The sequence below is a fragment of the Schizophyllum commune genome (genome assembly GCF_000143185.2).
Source record: "Schizophyllum commune H4-8 unplaced genomic scaffold SCHCOscaffold_1, whole genome shotgun sequence".
Taxonomy (NCBI): Eukaryota; Fungi; Basidiomycota; class Agaricomycetes; order Agaricales; family Schizophyllaceae; genus Schizophyllum; species Schizophyllum commune.
Genome location: NW_026089538.1, coordinates 1,319,235 through 1,332,805, shown reverse-complemented (window position 1 = coordinate 1,332,805; position 13,571 = coordinate 1,319,235). Strand labels below are relative to the sequence as shown.

Sequence of the window (13,571 nt, the reverse complement as noted above, 5' to 3'; positions counted from 1 at the left end):
GTGACAAGGCGGAGGAAGCCATATCGCCCCGACAGCAGTATATATAGTAGATCGACAGGTATATATATATAGTCCAGGACTGAGAGGTGTCGCAATGAAATGCCAAGATACTGTGAAGAAAGATGGTGCAAGCAAGAAGTATACAGGCATTCGCTCGTGTCCTTGGGTATGTAGAGGTATACTCCACTAGCTTTCTTCCATGGACTGATCCGGGTCCGACTCCTCGCCAGGCTCTAAGTACTCCTTGAACTTCGTCTGCAGCGTGTGCAAGAATAACGGCAACTGGTCGCGCTGGAAGGTGAAGACATTGTTCAGGAAGTCTAACCGCTGGACAAAGTCCTCCTTCTCCTTCTCGAGATTGATAGGTGTATACTGCACCGCCGGCAGGAGCTGATCCCGAGATTTAATCTCGTTACTCTCTTCGCCTGCCGCGACGTTATACGTGAGGCGGAGGACGAACTCGAGCGCTGCACAAGACAGATGTGAGCCCGAGGAAGATTCCAACACGTCGATACATACCTCGGACTTGCGAGCCGGCCTGCTCGTCGGTGGCTGCATGCGTGTAGACACAGTGCAGGTCGTACTCGGGCTCGGTCAAGTACTGTGGCGGCTGAGGCTTGACGTTGGGTATGATGATGTTCGTCAGGTCCTCGTAGAAGCTGAGCACCGCGGCAGGTTTGGGGTCGTCGATTTGTCCTTTCACGGCTGCATTCCGCTGGACCGACGGAGGAGCATTTCGGCCACCTTGCTTATTTTGCTCCCGCTCCATCTTGAGCTCGAACTGGAATTCTTTGACTGTGTACCGCTCTTTGTTAGCCTTATCCGCGCCGCAACCGCATGGTGCACGCACCTTGTTGTTCTAGCTCCACTATTCGGGCATCGCGTTGCTTGACCAAGTCCTCCTTCTCCTTGATAATCTCCCGCGCCTTCTCGAGGTCTTTCTTCAGCACGTCCTGCTCCTTCTCCGCCGCGTCGCGCGTCAAGAGGCCCAATATCGAGGATGCGCCCTTCGTCTGCAGCAGTGAAGAGTGCCCGATCTGTGTCTGCATCTTCCCGATGATTTGCGCCTGAGCTATTTGTGCCATCGTTAGCCTCGTTTCACGCGTAGCACGCAAGGATGGCAACATACCCTCGATCCGCGCGTCGTGCACCTTCTGGCGATCCTGCTGCAGTTGTTCCTCGCGTTTGCGTTGCTCTGTTAGGGTATGCACTTGCTGCTCTAGCTGCTGGTTGTGCTCCTCCATCTTGCTGAACGTCAGTAAACGTATTCAAACGATAAGCGCCCAGGACGCACCGCAGCTAAACGTTTCCTCAGCCCCTCCTCCGTCTTCAATCGCGCTGCTGGTTTCTTCTTCTTCGCCCCAACCGGCGAGACCACCTTCTTCTCCTCCGGTTCGTCCTCCTCTTCCTCTTCTTCTTGCGCCGCTGCAGCCGTCTCCTCCCCGTCCACCTCCATCGCGTCCTCTCGTGCTTTCCCCTTCCCCTTCACCGCCTTGCTCGCCGGCCCAGGCTTCTCCGCCTTCGTCGCCGGCTTCGCTTTCCCCTTCCCCTTCGTCACCTTCCCATTCGGCTTCGCACGCTCCTCTGGCTCTGGCGGCGCCGGCGGGTCGATCTCCTCGATCTCAGAGTCCGAGTGCGACGCCGGAGCAGGCGCGCCGCGTTTCCGCTTCGCAGGAGGCGGTGCGGGCTTGCTATTCGACGGCGGTTTGATGGATGAGGTGCCCGCCTTGCTCGTCGATGCGCCCTTCTTCCCCGCCTTCGCCTTGGTGGCGGGGCGCTTCGAGTCAGTAGCTACAAATGCTTGATCTGTCATTGTAGCAACATAAACCAGTTGCACCTGGACACACCGATCTCGTCAGACTCAGAGCCGGACATGACGGCACGCGACTTGACGCGTCGGGAAAAGGGGCAGACGCGTTTACTTGTGTTTGGTCGATCATCCAACATTCCGGGCCGTACTTTACCGGAACATGCTTGGAGCTATCCCCAAGAGGAAGGATTTGTGTCCTTCCGGAGGCAAAGCTAGATGGATGGTGAACATCGGAACCAATCTGAGTCCAACTTCGGTTGCCCCGTGCGGGGTATCATAGCGAGCCGCCATCAAGGTTCAGCGCTCATCAAGAGCATGCAGGATCTCGGACTTGTGGCACTCTCATCCTCACGGTATCCGGCCAGGGTAAATAAAACATGATTGTCATTCATAGCAGGCAATTCGTGCATAAATCATACCTGTACAAAGAGCGGTGTAGTAGGTAGCTTAGCTACTGGTCATGTACATTCCGAGTCAACGAAGAAGGGATACAGGGCACGGCACCCGCAAGCGGGGCCGCGCTGGATAGTACAGGACGTGAGGGTAGGATAGTATATAAACTGTCGTTGAACTCGAGTTGGATGAACTCGATTGGTATCGGAAAAGCAGAAGAGGCGAGGGGTAAAAATACAGTAGTGTGTTGTAGTGCGATGAAACCAGCTCGAACAGATCGTGAGTGAAGAGACGAGAAATCGGACAAGAGCAGAGGAATAAATAGTTGAGAGTCCTATGAGAGCAACGGCGAATGTTCGTCCGTGTCGTCGAAGTCGTTCGGGTGGTCATAAGTCGTCTTGTCGGCAGTCGGAAGCGGCGCTTTCGAGGAACCCTCGCCGAGGTCGACGAGCGGTTTGGGTGGTGCGATGGCGGTCTCGGCGGCTGCGACTGCGGCTTCCTCGGCGGCGTTGGGGCCGTCGTAGTCGGGCAGCTCGGAAGAGGAGGGCGTCTCGGCAGGCGCATAGCGCGGCAGGTAGTCCGAGTAGTCGACCTTCTGGTTCCCGGAAGCGTCGTATAGGTTGGAGTACGCAGGGAGGGCGCTTGACGCCGCATACGGCGCAGACGCTGTGAGCGAAGGCGGCTCAGTCGCAGACGTCGACGACGCGAGAACGACGTGCGCTGCCGGGGCTGCCGGAGGCGGCGGCGCGCGGCTGAAGCGAAGCGGCACGTCGAACTTGAGCACCGCACGCGCCTGCTCACCGCTATCGAGCTCGTACGCGACCGTGACCGCGAGCTTCAGCGCGTGCCCGATGGTGAACAACGGCGACGTGACCGTTGACTTGAGCACCTTGCGCCCCGCCCACTTGTCGTCCGGCGTGTGTGCCTGCGCGCGCATGTACGGGATCGACGCCTGCAGCGTGTACCACGTCTGCGAGGACTGCTCCGCGTCGCGGGCGAAGCAGCGGTTGTTCTCGCCGAGGCGCTGCTCGCTGGGGGTGTGCGGGTGCAAGAGCGAGAACGTGCGCATGAGAACGTCGCCCTCATTCGCCTCAGGGACGAACATGCCCAGATCGGCCGCGTCAGGGTGTCCGTCAAGCAGAGGCAGTTGCGGCGGCTGCATGTCTTCCGACGGCAGTGGGAACCGTTCCTCGTAAAGATGGCTTGCGTGCGCTCTAATGATGTCTGTCAACAAGGACCGCGCGGCTAAGACTGGCGAGCACCGCACCTGAACGTCTCGGACTGCTCGACATCAACGCTGAATGATGGAATCTGTAGCCTCTTGCACTGCTCGCGGTCGAGCCCCTTCGTGCGCAGGCGTAGAGTCGCATTCAACGTCTCCTCCTCCACATCAACGAACTCCGGGACGGAGACTAGGGTCTGGATAGCCTTAATGATGTCGTCCGGTACTGCGGGGGCGCTGCCCTGCTCGCACTGCGGCGTGGGCACGACATAGGTTGCAGTACTACGCTCGCTAGCCGCCGCCTGCTCGTTCGCGTAACACCGGAGACTCGGGTGCTTGCCGAAGCGACGGATGGTGATTTGGCGAAGGCAGGCGGCGCTGCGCGTACGTGCGAAGAACGGCACGCACAATGACGTCCACGAGCTCGAGGGTCCGGCGTTGCCGAACTGCGCTGCAGCGTGTAGGACGTAGCGCGTGCCGAAGCCTCTGCGCAAGTACGTGGACTCGGGAAGCCAGCCGGCGACGGGGATGTTGAAGACGAAATCATAGGAACCTGAAAGGCTGTGATGAGCGGTAGTGCGGGCGTGAGAAGGAGTGCGGACGTACATGGGCTATCGGAGCCATCAGAGCTATCGTGCTCATCATTTGTTAGGTGTATGGGTTCATTTGGGACAAGTTGGCGTGAGGTCGTGCAGAGGCGGACAGAGCGATAGCCGTGTGTTGGCGTGAGGGTCTCGGACTGACCCTCGAAGGTGACGACGAGGGACTGAAGCGTGATCTGTCGAGGCTGATGGCGCTCGAAGAAGTACGAAGAGGAGGTAGGTGTTATGCGGACGACGCCAGACACGGTGTAGGCAGAGCTGTCGCCACAAAGAGATCAGCGACCAGAACGCGTGCAACGACGAGGATACGCACTTTGTGTCGGGCGGTCCATACATGTGGATCGTCTCTGAATGCGGGATGATCTCGACGTTGGCCACCATGGTGGGCAGTGAGGATGGGGAGGATGGGGAGAGAGAGGAGGCAGGCTATACAAGCAGATCTGATTGAGCGGCGATTGATATAAGTACACGAGTATAAAGGGGGGCTGGATTAGGAAGGGGGGAGGGGGAGTGACGGTGCGGGAGAAGCCCGGTTCGCGCCGGGGTTTATTATGTAGAGGGCCCACGCGAACAAAAGGGCGTGGCGGTACACGCCATCTGACCGCCGCCCGTCATATCCGGAAACAAAAGGCCAGCTTGTTTTAGCCTGTTGTCTGACGTATGAAGATCACATCAGCAGCGCCCATTGTCCCCGCCTTGCCTTTTTTGGACGACATCGCCAAATTCGTCTATTGTCCTCCGCCGCGTGCCTGCCTCCGTCGCTATTGTCCTCTGCAACGGGGCAAGCAGCATGCAAATCAGCGCCTGGCCGTGCGAGGCTCGTGGCCTCTCCGTCGATTTGGCAGTCGGCTCGATCGCGTAAAGTTCGACCACCCGCTCGAACCGGGACGTACAAATGCAAGGAGTATAGGGCAAGGCACAACCTGGCAGAGCATCCGAGGGCTGATGTTAGTGGACTGACTAGGTGCTCCGACTATTCCGGCGTCCGCGCCTCTGAGTCCCAGGCTACGCGCCGAGTTTGGCCGCTCAGTGATACCGCTTACGCGGCGATGATTCCGAGTCTGACTGGCCCTTGTCACCAAATAGGTCTCAAGACTACAAAAACTATGCATACAAGTACACTACACTGAACATACACTGACCCCTAGCACGGCCAGGCTTATCACACAGAAGCCGGTAAAGCGGGTCCTGGCTGAGAAGCCCCCCACTTCTCCTCGTAGAGCTTGTCCGCCAGGTCTTGCGCAAAGCCGCACATCGTCAAAGTCGCTGGAGAAGAGTCAGTGAAGCGTCCTTACATCGAACCGAACCACTCACGATTCCAAGAGCCCGACGTCGGGAAGATGGCGCCGCCGGTAACATACACCTTCGTGCACTGACGCGGGCGGTATTGGCTGTCGACCGACGCGTGCGGGTCGTTCTCGAGGTCGTCGCTCATGTAGAGCGTCGACGTCTCGTGCACCAGACCGGGGACGCGAACCATCTCCGCGGGCGGACGCTCCTGCTTCCAGCCCGCGCCAGCGAGGATGTACCTCCGGTCGTGCTGGTGGTTGATCGACACCTTTTCTTCCTTCGCATCGTGCCAGTACTCGATCTGGCCATCGTGTCCACCGGCCATGATGGAAATCGCCTTGTACCTATTGCGCGCGAGGGTCAACGGGGGCGCGGAAGGGCAACAGGCAGGCTACTCACGTTGCGTCCTCCATTACCTCAGTGATCGAGTTGGTATTGTCGTTGGGGAGAACCTGCAAGCGCACATTCGTCGTTACGTCGGGGTGCAGGGGGTTGTGCTTCATCCACGACTCCGCGTTCTTCTCGTCCAGTTCGCCCAGCGTGGCGCATACTACCAGGTGCGGTTAGACGAGTATGGGACAGGAAGAGCGAAGGTGCGTACCCAGAATAATATGTCCTTCCGACCCAGTAAGCTGCGCCGCCGTCGCTGCCGCCGCATAGTCAGGGCACAGACGCGCTGCATCCTCCGCGTCCTCGCCATCGGGACTTGGCGAATGGATGGCGGTGATCTGAATATGGTACTGCAGCCCGGTCTTCTTGTCCGTGCCCGCGAGGTACGACGCAGCGATCTCCAGATGATCCTGCAGAGCGACCTTCCTCCCGAGCAAGCCGACAGGGAACCGCGCAGTGATATGCGAGATGAAGTGCCCGCCGACGCGCGAGCCCGCGCGTCCCTTAAGACGGTCACCAATCGAGTTCATTAGAATGGTCGTCGTCGGGAACGCGCCCGCCGCCAAAATGATGTTCGTCGCGCGCTTCGGAAAGCACAGTGCGCCGCGCGAGGTGTGCAGCACGACGGGTCGGTTGTTGTGATCCTCCGGGTCCAGCTCGAAGCGCTCGACGACCGTGTCCGTCGCGATCATCAGCGGGTGCCCCTTCCCCTCCTTCGCGAGCCGCCGCTGGCGCTCGTAGATCTTGAGCAGCGGGCCCGGCGTGGAGAACTTGTCGAACGCGATGGCGTCTTTGACCGCGGTCTTGCGGCCCACGGCTAGCGGCGCGTGGTTCGTCATGGACGCGGAGGGGATGTGCGCGAGGTTCGCGTCGAGGCGGCGCTGGATCTCGGCCTGGAGGTCTTGGCCGAAGCAAGGGTCGGAAATCTCGTTCGCGCGCTTGACGTGGAGGAGGTCCTCGCAGCGCTCCCAGAAGCCGGGGGCGGAGGCCGTGTCCTTTAGAGACTTAGGGAACTCGCGCATGAGGTCGATCCCCTTGTCCTCCCGGAGGGGACGCGGGCACCAGGCAGACCAAAACATGCTGCGACCGCCGAAGAAAGGGCAAGAACCATGCATAAACTGACATAGGAAAACAAGGTTACTAAGTAACATGGGCAGGAAACTGGCGACTTCTTACCTTCGCCGGGCTCTCGACGGTCTTAGAGGTGAGCTGCCAAGGGAATGTCTCCGAGGGCCCTCCAAGCATGAGCTTGAAGGGCAAGGGCATGTTCTGACTCGAAGTCGGTACGCGAGCGAGCGAACCGGTATAACAAAACGCACCTGGAAGTGCTCGGGCAGCCAGAAACCTACGAGTACCTCGTGAGCATGATCCAGAGACACCCGTCCACATCACGTTACCTCCGCGTTCCAGAATGAGAATCTTGCGGTTGCTGTCCAACTTGAGCGCCGCATCGACGTACGCCAGCGCACAGAAGCCGCTCCCGACCACGATATCGTCAAACTCGCCATGGTCAACGATGTTCGCCCAGGTGGTGTCGTCGACGAAGTAGTGCTTCGCAGTAGCGTGCGCGGGCGTCGGCGACTGCGCGCTGGGACGCGGGTAGCCCCACTGGTTCGTGGCGTCCTTCGGCGCGATGGACGAGGGCAGGATGGGGATCTTGCCCGTGCGGTAGTGGAAGGAAGGCTGAGACGGCTCGGGGACCTTGAGGTAGTCCTCGAGACCTAGGTTGGCGTCGACAAAACCGTTCATGGTGCAGGTACTGGAGTGGGCTGTGTTGAGCAAGTGCGGGGAGCGGGGTATGACACCCCTTCAAAACTCGGTTTATATACAGGTACAACCGTTGCCCTGGACGGCTTAAGCCCTGGGACAATCAAGGGGTGTTCGCGCTGCGCAAAGCATCTTTGAGCTATTCGTCTCGAGACTGTCAATGGGCAACCGAAAGAATTCCTCGAGCCAGTACAGCTAGTCTCCGCCAAAACGGATATTGCGATGGCCGACGTCGTAAAAGCTCTCAGCAACGAGATTTTCCTTCGCTTCCTCTAGGTACGTTGTGTAGGGCGGCGCTCTAGGCTGACTGACGGTGACAGCGTGTCGTACATGATGGTTCAAGTCAAAGTTGCGAGCAAGTGCGAAATTCGGATTCTCCAAGACCCCTTTCGGCAAATGCCGAGATCCCTCAAATAGGCCATCCATGTCTTATTCCTGACGCTCATGCGCATGGTGGAAGGACGCACTACCATACTTACCCGCCTCTTTGACTTCACTATTGACAACCGAAATACTCATCAATTGACCACCTCTGCGATGCATGCCTTCGAAGCTATCTCCTGACTAGCGTCGGAGGACGCCGCTGCCAGTGAATGCGTGGTAGCCCTGATGATTCGAGATCCTCTTCATGCGCCAGGACTTCTCACAGAAGCTCGACGCTTCTATACTACTGCCAACCAGCTGGAATCCTGCTGTATGACGAGAGTTGCATCTCAAGGTCAGACCACCCCCGCTTCCTGACGATCGCTGTCGACGCATCTTGCTCTCGCTTAGGCCATAAGGTGGCGTTGAGCGGCAGAGCTGTCATCCCGAGCGCCGCAATGAACAGCTAGCTTGTTTTATTGGAGGCGACCTCGCATGCCGTCGCGCTTTTGCGACGTCGGTCCTTGTAATGTCCGCTTTCCATTCGTGTTGTCGCTCCTCCAACAGGTCGCAGGATCCTAGTCCTTGTACGTGGATGACACTGCTCATGAGCCCGACTATACCGTCTTGGGGCCTTTATCACGGCAGCTCGGGGCTCCAAACGACTTCGCCCCCTTCGCTTCTCAATGAGTATTCCTACAAACCCACCGTCTCCACTCGGCGTCTACCGCGTGCTGTCTCCCAATGCCAGCCTGCGCATCTCGCCTCTTCAGCTTGGAGGCATGATCGTGAGGGACAGGCCTGAGGGCGGGAGCTCGCCACACCTCAACCAGAAGAAGGCATTCGAAGCCCTTGACGCCTTCTACAAGTTAGGCGGCAACGTCGTTGACATGGCGAACCTCCCGTGAGTACAGACTTCGGTGCACATACGTATCGCCTGCCTCGCTGACTGCCTTGCCTTCCCATAGTCAGTCAGAGTTCACGGAGGAAATTGTTGGAGAATGGATGGAAGCGCGAGGCAACCGGGACGAGATGGTCGTCTCGACCAAGGTGCGTTTGTGACTTGAAATTCCCATTCCTCCCTCGCTACACTGCTGGTCCTCTGCTGACCCCCACTCAGTACACTGGCAACCTCAAGAGCGGCCAGCAAGCCAACGTGTACACCAACTTCGCCGGCAACAACGCCAAATCCCTCAAAGCTCAGCATCGACTCCAGCCTCAAGAGGCTGCGCACGCACTACATCGACATCCTCTACGTGCACTGGTGGGACTACCGCACGAGCATCCGCGAAGTCATGGACCACCTCCACGCGCTCGTCGTCGCGGGGAAGGTGCTCTACCTCGCCGTCGCGGACACGCCGGCGTGGGTCGTGTCGGCTGCCAACGAATACGCGCGCATGGCGAACAAGACCCCGTTCTGCATGTACCAGGGCGGGTGGAACGTGCTCGACCGCGTCTTCGAGCGCGACATCATCCCCATGGCCAGGCAGTACGGCATGGCTGTCGCGCCGTGGAACGTCTTCGCGAATGGCAAAATACGCAATGACTTTCACGAGTCGGACGGTGACGAGGATACGGAAGTGCTCAAGGCCTTGCGGAAGGTCGCCGATGAACTCCACGTCGAGAGCATTCGCAGCGTCGCCCTCGCGTACCTCATGCAGAAGACGGCGTATGTCTTCCCGACCGTCAGCGGCCTGGACGTCGATGCCTTCAACGAATACCTCATCGCACTGGAGATCTCGCTCACAGAACAGCAGCTTAAGCTCATCGAAAACGCGAAAAAGTTCGACCCTGGGTTTCCTCATTCAACTATCGTGAGTCCCCGTCTTTCGTCTTTGAATCGCTTTGGCCTTCATGCACTGATGCGTCGATCTCAGGGCGACGGTGACAAAAACAATGGACTCCTAGCCGATATCAGCTTTGGAGCAGAGGACCGTTGGCCAGTTCAGAAGCCAATAGGCGCGGCTTGAGTGGATGGCAGTGTCCCGAACTGTAGTAAGAACAGTTCTCATGCCCACATCGCAATATAGCATCCATCTGTACAAGCCTCAGTTGACAGGGGGATCAATGACATGAGCTTCGAGTCAATGGAACCAAGCATGAAGATGTACGAGGTACGACACAAAGTACACACAGCTAAGCAAACACCTTGGAAACCGCCAGCTCGTCTTCCCCGCGCTTGTGCGACTCCTTCCGGCGCGCCTGCTCTACCTCCGCGTCCTTGCGGTTGCGGTACTTGTCGCCCTTTTCTCTACGGATTGCCGCTCTCACAGATGCAGGGGAAACGAATTCTGACGAATGGGTATCAGCAGGGGACAATTGCACGGAAGTGGGAGACGATAGCAGGGAAGCGCAAGACGAAACCACGCTCACCTGGATTAGAGAAGACCGTCGCTCCGCTGAAGGCACCCTCGAAGATACGGATCGGCGTCAGCACGAACCGCGGGCCGATTTCGATGAGGGAGGTTTGGGGCGGGCCGTTCGGCTGCAAGGGGTCCTTCTCAAGGATCTGCATTGAGGTGTGAGCAGGCGCCAATCCAATCCAAGGGGGTCAGGCTTAGCTTACCTGGTAATTACGGAACCAGATTTTGTTGTCGAGAAGGGAGAATGTGAGGATATGGTCAATGAATGGCTTCGCTTTCCGTGCGCCTGGAGGGACGCCGAAGATCTGCGAGGATGTGAGCTCGGTGTACGGCGAGTCAGAGTTGAAAGAACGTACGTGAGTGAACACCTCCTTCGTCAACCTCCCCCATTCCGTATCGTCAAAGCCCTTGTCAAAGCTCAAGAGGCCGCGGCTACCCTTGAGGCAGTTTCCCGTCATCTTGAGCTCGTCCATGGTGTGAATGTTTTGGACATGCATCTTGATGCTGGGACCATTGGGCGTCTTCGCGGCCCACATGTAGAGGTCCTCGTGTCTACGTGCCTCGAAGTAGAGGGTATTGTTGCAGTTGTTGAGATCAGCGAGTTCGGGGAGGAGTTGTAGCTGTTGCTTCGAGTCCAGTTTCGAGTCTTGCAGAAGTGTGAGTGTATGAGCCTGCCTCCAATGCTGGTAGCACGTACCCTTCTTCACATGAGGCAAGAGAGTCTCTAGATCATTCATGAGATGGCGCATGCGATGGGTAACACCGCGTGAAGACAGCATCAATACCCGCTGCTTGTTCCTCTTCCTCGGCGGCGCAGCCTCGTCCACATCCATAGCATCGTCGGCCTTGCGCTTCCCCTTCGAGTCTGCCTTTGCGGCATTCGCCTTCTGGGCCTTCAGAACGGAGGACATGGCGGTAAATGATTGCGGGGGGACGTGTACGATCGTCCGCGCGGGCGGGACGAAAAATGTGATCGGCGGGCCGGCGCCTAATCGTCACCGCCACGTGACGTGACAGACCGTACATGCATGAGTCACGCTCGCGTCGCGTTTGTTGTCTCTTCACGCGTGTCTCCATCATGTCGCCCCAGTACCCCACCGTAGCAGGTGCAGCACACTCTTTGCACTCCTGGATGTCTTACTGATGATGCTTAGGCTATCAGCTCGTACAGAAAATAGGCGGAGGCGGCTTCTCAACGTATGTTGACCCATTCACCCAATTTAGCCTGCTAACGCCACACTCAGTGTCTTCCGCGCTGTCAACTTCGACGAGCACCGAGTGGCGGCATGCAAAGTCATAACTTTGACCGAGAAAACCACAGAAAAGGACCGCAAGACCATAGATAAGGAGATGCGTGTGCACTCGGCGCTCAAGCACGAGAACGTCTTGGAGTTTATAGACGCCGCTGTTGTTGAGCTCAAGCATCGCAATCACTACATCCCCGGGATCTATATGCTCCTCGAGCTCGCTGCTGGTGGCGATCTCTTCGACAAGATTGGTGAGTACGACGACGTCGTACGCTTTTGAGGAGCCTGGCTGGTTCTAGCCTGGTACGCGTGACTGACTACGTTCATGCTCATAGCCCCCGACGTCGGCGTCAGCGATGAAGTCGCGCACTATTACTTCCAGCAGATGGTCTGCGGTGTGGTATGCTCGTCTCCCCTGTACCTCAACTTCTATCTGATGAACCCTTTCCTCCACATAGCAATACCTACACCAGGAGGGCGTCTGCCACCGAGATCTCAAGCCGGAGAACATATTGTTGGATGCTGCAGGAACCCTGAAGATATCCGACTTTGGTCTGTCAGCGGTGTTCAAGCTGAAGGATAGCGGCAAGACAAGAACACTATCAGAGCGATGCGGAAGTTTGCCGTATGTTGCACCTGAGGTGAGGATCACGGCGGTCTTTTATTTCGTTTTCGGAGTTGGATATTGACGCAGTTTCTAGCTGAATAGCCGGAGACCATACCAGGCAGAACCCACAGATGCCTGGGGCGTCGGCGTGATCTTGTTCACTATGCTTGTAGGCAGTGAGCTCGCATGCTCTTCATGCGTTGACCTGAACTAACTAACGAGCCCCAGACACGCCATGGGACGAGCCAACAGAGAAAAGTCCCGAGTTCTCCATGTACCTCACCGGCGAGATCTTCGACGAAGATCCATGGAACCGTCTAGGGGAGAGCGCACTCTGTAGGTCTCACTCGCCTTATCCGCCGACAATCTTTCAACAATCACGCCCTCCTTAGCACTCATCCGCGGCCTCCTCGAAGTCGACCCCGCCGAACGGATGACCCTCGACGAGGCATGGGAACATCCCTGGTGCAGGCGGTACGCGCTGCCCCATCTTGCGTTGATTTTCCACGGCTCACTCATACACACAGAACGAGTCAATTGGCCAGCCAAGGCCCCCAAATGCTAGCAGACAAGATCACGCAGTCACTCCGCGACAACGGTGACATGGACCTCGCGGCGCCGGATTTCTCAAGGCAGTACGCTGCCTTCCCTTGTTCCCTTTTCACTATATTGACATTACCCCCAGAGACGACATGGACGTCGACATGCCCTCCGCCTCGCACCAGTCCCAATTCACGCAATCGCTCATGCTCTTCGTGCGTACCCTTTGCTTGCCTTCCCTCGACCTCCCTCCCTCTCATTCTCCCTCTCACCCATCGCCGCCTCACCTTCACCTCTTTTCCTCCCCACCTCGCAAACCCAAACTAACACCCCCACCCAGTCCCAAACCCAGTCCGGCGCGCGCTACACGCCCCACCTCACCCGCTTCTACGCCTCCATCCCGCCCGCGCACCTCATGCCGCTCATCCAGCAGTGCCTCGCCGCGTCGAACGTCCAGTGCAAGGGCCCTATCTCGGAAAACAGGGGCTCGGACATCAAGAGCCCAGAAGGCGAGACGTTGCGCCTGCGTATCGCCGGCTACGACATGCGCAAGCAGGTGTTCAAGGGCTGGGTCGATGTCGAGCCGTTCGTGTACCGCGGCGCGGAGGGCAGCTTCTGTGTGATGCAGAGGGATACGGTGAGTGGTTGTGTTTGAGTTATACGAGCAGCGCATACAAGTTGATAATCAATTTCAGGGTAACCCGATTTCGTGGCGCCAGCTGTGGAAGCACCTTATCATGGACGGCAACGTCAACCCGCACGTTTTGCGCAAGTAATCGCTCGAGGGACGAAACGGCGACGAGTGGTCCAGTGGGATGGATGGAAGACAGCTGTTCGAACGACGGCCTGAAAGGGAAATCTGGTCGAGTGAAAGGAGGGAGGCATTTGCGCGCTTCCGTTGCTCGCAATGGATCCGATTTCTTGGTTTGACTTCTAGCTTGTATATTCTAGTTGTACATTATCTAGACTCCTGGGGG

General features: G+C 57.8%; 6 protein-coding genes across 6 annotated transcripts; 2 read left to right on the top strand and 4 right to left on the bottom strand.

Moving 5' to 3' along the window:
• Positions 1 to 186: 186 nt before the first annotated feature.
• Positions 187 to 1,244, bottom strand: SCHCODRAFT_02485054 (uncharacterized protein; the record flags this gene model as incomplete). The annotated part of the gene is made up of 4 exons (XM_003036061.2): positions 187 to 467; positions 520 to 807; positions 851 to 1,072; positions 1,130 to 1,244. The coding sequence occupies 4 exons, from the start codon at positions 1,242 to 1,244 to the stop codon at positions 187 to 189; spliced, it is 906 nt and encodes a 301-aa protein (XP_003036107.2).
• Positions 1,245 to 2,177: 933 nt separating this feature from the next.
• On the bottom strand, positions 2,178 to 4,572 carry SCHCODRAFT_02605416 (uncharacterized protein). Its single transcript, XM_003036062.2, has 4 exons — positions 4,341 to 4,572; positions 4,032 to 4,285; positions 3,471 to 3,978; positions 2,178 to 3,417 (listed from the first exon to the last, which is right to left on the bottom strand). Exons 1-4 carry the CDS (start codon positions 4,406 to 4,408, stop codon positions 2,538 to 2,540), a joined length of 1,710 nt encoding a protein of 569 aa, XP_003036108.1. The 5' UTR covers positions 4,409 to 4,572; the 3' UTR covers positions 2,178 to 2,537.
• Positions 4,573 to 4,804: 232 nt separating this feature from the next.
• Positions 4,805 to 7,817, bottom strand: SCHCODRAFT_02605412 (FAD/NAD(P)-binding domain-containing protein). The gene is made up of 7 exons (XM_003036063.2): positions 7,105 to 7,817; positions 7,027 to 7,052; positions 6,884 to 6,976; positions 5,919 to 6,825; positions 5,717 to 5,867; positions 5,342 to 5,661; positions 4,805 to 5,293 (listed from the first exon to the last, which is right to left on the bottom strand). The coding sequence occupies exons 1-7, from the start codon at positions 7,454 to 7,456 to the stop codon at positions 5,190 to 5,192; spliced, it is 1,953 nt and encodes a 650-aa protein (XP_003036109.1). The 5' UTR covers positions 7,457 to 7,817; the 3' UTR covers positions 4,805 to 5,189.
• A 451-nt stretch (positions 7,818 to 8,268) lies between these two features.
• SCHCODRAFT_02524219 (Aldo/keto reductase) lies at positions 8,269 to 9,926 on the top strand. Its single transcript, XM_003035261.2, has 6 exons — positions 8,269 to 8,363; positions 8,412 to 8,741; positions 8,806 to 8,887; positions 8,958 to 8,993; positions 9,037 to 9,651; positions 9,715 to 9,926. The coding sequence occupies exons 2-6, from the start codon at positions 8,524 to 8,526 to the stop codon at positions 9,805 to 9,807; spliced, it is 1,044 nt and encodes a 347-aa protein (XP_003035307.1). The 5' UTR covers positions 8,269 to 8,363; positions 8,412 to 8,523; the 3' UTR covers positions 9,808 to 9,926.
• SCHCODRAFT_02605403 (ribosome biogenesis protein BRX1) lies at positions 9,533 to 11,152 on the bottom strand. The gene is made up of 6 exons (XM_003036064.2): positions 10,898 to 11,152; positions 10,557 to 10,846; positions 10,404 to 10,505; positions 10,211 to 10,346; positions 9,716 to 10,128; positions 9,533 to 9,652 (listed from the first exon to the last, which is right to left on the bottom strand). The coding sequence occupies exons 1-5, from the start codon at positions 11,109 to 11,111 to the stop codon at positions 9,974 to 9,976; spliced, it is 897 nt and encodes a 298-aa protein (XP_003036110.2). The 5' UTR covers positions 11,112 to 11,152; the 3' UTR covers positions 9,533 to 9,652; positions 9,716 to 9,973.
• Positions 11,153 to 11,265: 113 nt separating this feature from the next.
• chk1 (CHK1 protein kinase) lies at positions 11,266 to 13,344 on the top strand. The gene is made up of 12 exons (XM_050344161.1): positions 11,266 to 11,306; positions 11,355 to 11,397; positions 11,445 to 11,698; positions 11,783 to 11,847; positions 11,906 to 12,088; positions 12,149 to 12,230; positions 12,283 to 12,390; positions 12,447 to 12,528; positions 12,582 to 12,689; positions 12,740 to 12,809; positions 12,935 to 13,209; positions 13,270 to 13,344. Exons 1-12 carry the CDS (start codon positions 11,279 to 11,281, stop codon positions 13,274 to 13,276), a joined length of 1,305 nt encoding a protein of 434 aa, XP_050202767.1. The 5' UTR covers positions 11,266 to 11,278; the 3' UTR covers positions 13,277 to 13,344.
• The last annotated feature ends 227 nt before the right edge of the window (positions 13,345 to 13,571 follow it).